General features: G+C 50.9%; 1 protein-coding gene across 2 annotated transcripts in view; it reads left to right on the top strand.

Annotated features, from left to right (window-relative positions):
- LOC118396847 (neurobeachin-like) overlaps positions 1 to 6407 on the top strand; it is a 372037-nt gene that overhangs the window by 79463 nt on the left and 286167 nt on the right. For both annotated transcript variants that reach the window (XM_052467492.1, XM_052467491.1), the window contains exon 8: positions 689 to 835. In XM_052467492.1, the coding sequence (XP_052323452.1) occupies positions 689 to 835 (147 nt within the window). The remainder of the gene's footprint in view (positions 1 to 688; positions 836 to 6407) is intronic.

Raw genomic sequence — 6407 nt, 5'->3', positions numbered from 1 at the left:
GTGCTATCTGCAGAGTTATGGATGGATGGGGTGTGTGTCGTGGATATTTTTTATAACACATGTCTAAATGGCAAGGGCTACACGTACATGTTTATTAGGGCAGACACACACACACTATGGGATATGGTCGAAGGTAGTGCACTCAATTCAGAATAGGGTGCCATTTGGAATGCAGACCTATGTGTCTGCCAACCTTTCTTTTTCTCTGAGTGGCAATCTATTAGAGGCACTGTAAATCATGCACTCTCATAATTATCCTATTTGACCATTCAAAAGCTGTCATCAGTTTTTTTTGTCTGTTAATTGCTCTGATGCTCAGCTGTCTTTGAAGTTTGGATGATGTTGTAACCTCTCTGAGTCTGCTGGAGGATTTAAAAGACATGACCCTATCCTCTCATCTCTGTCTGTGTCTGTATAATTGCCCTAACCATTTCCCAGAGCCATATATAGAGAGAAAGTCTGGTCATTGTGGTTTATGTTTGAACATTATAAATATATCCCTCTTTGTATCATTTTACAGAGCTATGATGACCCTATTTTCCTCTCTCTGTGTCCCTATACAAATCTGATCCTCTCCTCTCCCCTCTCTCTGTCTCCTCTCTCTCTCTCCTCCCGCTCCCGCTACAGACCTATGATAAACCCCCTGCTCTGTGTGCCCGTGTACTGACCCTCTCCTCTCCCTCTACAGAGTTATGATAAGTGCTTCCTGGGTTCGTCTGAGACAGCTGATGCGAACAGGGTATTCTGTGGTCAGCTGGGGGCCATCTATGTGTTCTCTGAGGCTCTCAACCCAGCTCAGATATTTGCCATTCATCAGCTGGGAGCGGGCTATAAGGTATGTACTGGGCTGACTGATTTAGGTTACTGATAGGTTAGCTTAGGATAGGAATAACTTTAATGGTACATGCACAAAGCCTGCTACACATATCAATCTGTGAAATCAATGCTGCTTGCCACAGTTTCCTGTTCCCTGCTACCTGGTGTCTCTATCCAAAGTGCTTTGTTTGTATGTGTCATGTGTCCTAATAGACTGAATGCACAGTGTTCTGTTCTCTGGCTGCCTCTGAAACTATGGTTTGGACTGTTGAACACCAACAGACAGGGCAGTCTAACAGGGTAGAGGAGACACCAACAGACAGGGCAGTCTAACAGGGTAGAGGAGACACCAACAGATAGGGCAGTCTAACAGGGTAGAGGAGACACCAACAGACAGGGCAGTCTAACAGGGTAGAGGAGACACCAACAGATAGGGCAGTCTAACAGGGTAGAGGAGACACCAACAGACAGGGCAGTCTAACAGGGTAGAGGAGACACCAACAGACAGGGCAGTCTAACAGGGTAGAGGAGACACCAACAGATAGGGCAGTCTAACAGGGTAGAGGAGACACCAACAGACAGGGCAGTCTAACAGGGTAGAGGAGACACCAACAGACAGGGCAGTCTAACAGGGTAGAGGAGACACCAACAGATAGGGCAGTCTAACAGGGTAGAGGAGACACCAACAGACAGGGCAGTCTAACAGGGTAGAGGAGACACCAACAGACAGGGCAGTCTAACAGGGTAGAGGAGACACCAACAGACAGGGCAGTCTAACAGGGTAGAGGAGACACCAACAGACAGGACAGTCTAACAGGGTAGAGGAGACACCAACAGACAGGGCAGTCTAACAGGGTAGAGGAGACACCAACAGATAGGGCAGTCTAACAGGGTATAGGAGACACCAACAGACAGGGCGGTCTAACAGGGTAGAGGAGACACCAACAGATAGGGCAGTCTAACAGGGTAGAGGAGACACCAACAGACAGGGCAGTCTAACAGGGTAGAGGAGACACCAACAGATAGGGCAGTCTAACAGGGTAGAGGAGACACCAATAGATAGGGCAGTCTAACAGGGTAGAGGAGACACCAAAAGATAGGGCAGTCTAACAGGGTAGAGGAGACACCAACAGATAGGGCAGTCTAACAGGGTAGAGGAGACACCAACAGACAGGGCAGTCTAACAGGGTATAGGAGACACCAACAGACAGGGCAGTCTAACAGGGTAGAGGAGACACAGACAGACAGGGCAGTCTAACAGGGTAGAGGAGACACCAACAGACAGGGCAGTCTAACAGGGTAGAGGAGACACCAATAGATAGGGCAGTCTAACAGGGTAGAGGAGACACCAACAGACAGGGCAGTCTTACAGGGTAGAGGAGACACCAACAGACAGGGCAGTCTAACAGGGTATAGGAGACACCAACAGACAGGGCAGTCTAACAGGGTAGAGGAGACACCAACAGACAGGGCAGTCTAACAGGGTAGAGGAGACACCAATAGACAGGGCAGTCTAACAGGGTAGAGGAGACACCAACAGATAGGGCAGTCTAACAGGGTAGAGGAGACACCAATAGACAGGGCAGTCTAACAGGGTAGAGGAGACACCAACAGATAGGGCAGTCTAACAGGGTAGAGGAGACACCAATAGACAGGGCAGTCTAACAGGGTAGAGGAGACACCAACAGATAGGGCAGTCTAACAGGGTAGAGGAGACACCAATAGACAGGGCAGTCTAACAGGGTAGAGGAGACACCAACAGACAGGGCAGTCTAACAGGGTAGAGGAGACACCAACAGACAGGGCAGTCTAACAGGGTAGAGGAGACACCAACAGATAGGGCAGTCTAACAGGGTAGAGGAGACTCCAACAGACAGGGCAGTCTAACAGGGTAGAGGAGACACCAACAGACAGGGCAGTCTAACAGGGTAGAGGAGACACCAACAGATAGGGCAGTCTAACAGGGTAGAGGAGACACCAACAGACAGGGCAGTCTAACAGGGTAGAGGAGACACCAACAGACAGGGCAGTCTAACAGGGTAGAGGAGACACCAATAGACAGGGCAGTCTAACAGGGTAGAGGAGACACCAACAGATAGGGCAGTCTAACAGGGTAGACGAGACACCAATAGACAGGGCAGTCTAACAGGGTAGAGGAGACACCAACAGATAGGGCAGTCTAACAGGGTAGAGGAGACACCAACAGACAGGGCAGTCTAACAGGGTAGAGGAGACACCAACAGACAGGGCAGTCTTACAGGGTAGAGGAGACACCAACAGACAGGGCAGTCTAACAGGGTATAGGAGACACCAACAGACAGGGCAGTCTAACAGGGTAGAGGAGACACCAACAGATAGGGCAGTCTAACAGGGTAGAGGAGACACCAACAGATAGGGCAGTCTAACAGGGTAGAGGAGACACCAACAGACAGGGCAGTCTAACAGGGTAGAGGAGACACCAACAGACAGGGCAGTCTTACAGGGTAGAGGAGACACCAACAGACAGGGCAGTCTAACAGGGTAGAGGAGACACCAACAGACAGGGCAGTCTAACAGGGTAGAGGAGACACCAACAGATAGGGCAGTCTAACAGGGTAGAGGAGACACCAACAGATAGGGCAGTCTAACAGGGTAGAGGAGACACCAACAGACAGGGCAGTCTAACAGGGTAGAGGAGACACCAACAGACAGGGCAGTCTTACAGGGTAGAGAAGACACCAACAGACAGGGCAGTCTAACAGGGTAGAGGAGACACCAACAGACAGGGCAGTCTAACAGGGTAGAGGAGACACCAACAGACAGGGCAGTCTAACAGGGTAGAGGAGACACCAATAGACAGGGCAGTCTAACAGGGTAGAGGAGACACCAACAGATAGGGCAGTCTAACAGGGTAGAGGAGACACCAATAGACAGGGCAGTCTAACAGGGTAGAGGAGACACCAACAGATAGGGCAGTCTAACAGGGTAGAGGAGACACCAATAGACAGGGGCAGTCTAACAGGGTAGAGGAGACACCAACAGATAGGGCAGTCTAACAGGGTAGAGGAGACACCAATAGACAGGGCAGTCTAACAGGGTAGAGGAGACACCAACAGATAGGGCAGTCTAACAGGGTAGAGGAGACACCAATAGACAGGGCAGTCTAACAGGGTAGAGGAGACACCAACAGACAGGGCAGTCTAACAGGGTAGAGGAGACACCAACAGACAGGGCAGTCTAACAGGGTAGAGGAGACACCAACAGATAGGGCAGTCTAACAGGGTAGAGGAGACACCAACAGACAGGGCAGTCTAACAGGGTAGAGGAGACACCAACAGACAGGGCAGTCTAACAGGGTAGAGGAGACACCAACAGATAGGGCAGTCTAACAGGGTAGAGGAGACACCAACAGACAGGGCAGTCTAACAGGGTAGAGGAGACACCAACAGACAGGGCAGTCTAACAGGGTAGAGGAGACACCAATAGACAGGGCAGTCTAACAGGGTAGAGGAGACACCAACAGATAGGGCAGTCTAACAGGGTAGAGGAGACACCAATAGACAGGGCAGTCTAACAGGGTAGAGGAGACACCAACAGATAGGGCAGTCTAACAGGGTAGAGGAGACACCAATAGACAGGGCAGTCTAACAGGGTAGAGGAGACACCAACAGATAGGGCAGTCTAACAGGGTAGAGGAGACACCAACAGATAGGGCAGTCTAACAGGGTAGAGGAGACACCAATAGACAGGGCAGTCTAACAGGGTAGAGGAGACACCAACAGATAGGGCAGTCTAACAGGGTAGAGGAGACACCAACAGACAGGGCAGTCTAACAGGGTAGAGGAGACACCAACAGATAGGGCAGTCTAACAGGGTAGAGGAGACACCAACAGACAGGGCAGTCTAACAGGGTAGAGGAGACACCAACAGATAGGGCAGTCTAACAGGGTAGAGGAGACACCAACAGATAGGGCAGTCTAACAGGGTAGAGGAGACACCAACAGATAGGGCAGTCTAACAGGGTAGAGGAGACACCAACAGATAGGGCAGTCTAACAGGGTAGAGGAGACACCAACAGATAGGGCAGTCTAACAGGGTAGAGGAGACACCAACAGATAGGGCAGTCTAACAGGGTAGAGGAGACACCAACAGATAGGGCAGTCTAACAGGGTAGAGGAGACACCAACAGATAGGGCAGTCTAACAGGGTAGAGGAGACACCAACAGATAGGGCAGTCTAACAGGGTAGAGGAGACACCAACAGATAGGGCAGTCTAACAGGGTAGAGGAGACACCAACAGATAGGGCAGTCTAACAGGGTAGAGGAGACACCAACAGATAGGGCAGTCTAACAGGGTAGAGGAGACACCAACAGATAGGGCAGTCTAACAGGGTAGAGGAGACACCAACAGACAGGGCAGTCTAACAGGGTAGAGGAGACACCAACAGATAGGGCAGTCTAACAGGGTAGAGGAGACACCAACAGATAGGGCAGTCTAACAGGGTAGAGGAGACACCAACAGATAGGGCAGTCTAACAGGGTAGAGGAGACAACAGGGTAGAGGAGACAACAGATAGGGCAGTCTAACAGGGTAGAGGAGACACCAACAGATAGGGCAGTCTAACAGGGTAGAGGAGACACCAACAGACAGGGCAGTCTAACAGGGTAGAGGAGACACCAACAGACAGGGCAGTCTAACAGGGTAGAGGAGACACCAACAGATAGGGCAGTCTAACAGGGTAGAGGAGACACCAATAGACAGGGCAGTCTAACAGGGTAGAGGAGACACCAACAGATAGGGCAGTCTAACAGGGTAGAGGAGACACCAACAGACAGGGCAGTCTAACAGGGTAGAGGAGACACCAACAGATAGGGCAGTCTAACAGGGTAGAGGAGACACCAACAGACAGGGCAGTCTAACAGGGTAGAGGAGACACCAACAGATAGGGCAGTCTAACAGGGTAGAGGAGACACCAACAGACAGGGCAGTCTAACAGGGTAGAGGAGACACCAATAGACAGGGCAGTCTAACAGGGTAGAGGAGACACCAACAGATAGGGCAGTCTAACAGGGTAGAGGAGACACCAATAGACAGGGCAGTCTAACAGGGTAGAGGAGACACCAACAGATAGGGCAGTCTAACAGGGTAGAGGAGACACCAACAGATAGGGCAGTCTAACAGGGTAGAGGAGACACCAATAGACAGGGCAGTCTAACAGGGTAGAGGAGACACCAACAGATAGGGCAGTCTAACAGGGTAGAGGAGACACCAATAGACAGGGCAGTCTAACAGGGTAGAGGAGACACCAACAGATAGGGCAGTCTAACAGGGTAGAGGAGACACCAACAGATAGGGCAGTCTAACAGGGTAGAGGAGACACCAACAGACAGGGCAGTCTAACAGGGTAGAGGAGACACCAACAGATAGGGCAGTCTAACAGGGTAGAGGAGACACCAACAGACAGGGCAGTCTAACAGGGTAGAGGAGACACCAACAGATAGGGCAGTCTAACAGGGTAGAGGAGACACCAACAGACAGGGCAGTCTAACAGGGTAGAGGAGACACCAACAGATAGGGCAGTCTAACAGGGTAGAGGAGACACCAACAGATA

The sequence above is a fragment of the Oncorhynchus keta genome, chromosome 18 (assembly GCF_023373465.1).
Source record: "Oncorhynchus keta strain PuntledgeMale-10-30-2019 chromosome 18, Oket_V2, whole genome shotgun sequence".
In the NCBI taxonomy this organism is placed as follows: Eukaryota; Metazoa; Chordata; class Actinopteri; order Salmoniformes; family Salmonidae; genus Oncorhynchus; species Oncorhynchus keta.
Note: the sequence above shows the minus strand (reverse complement) of the source record. Positions and strands in the feature narration are given on the sequence as shown.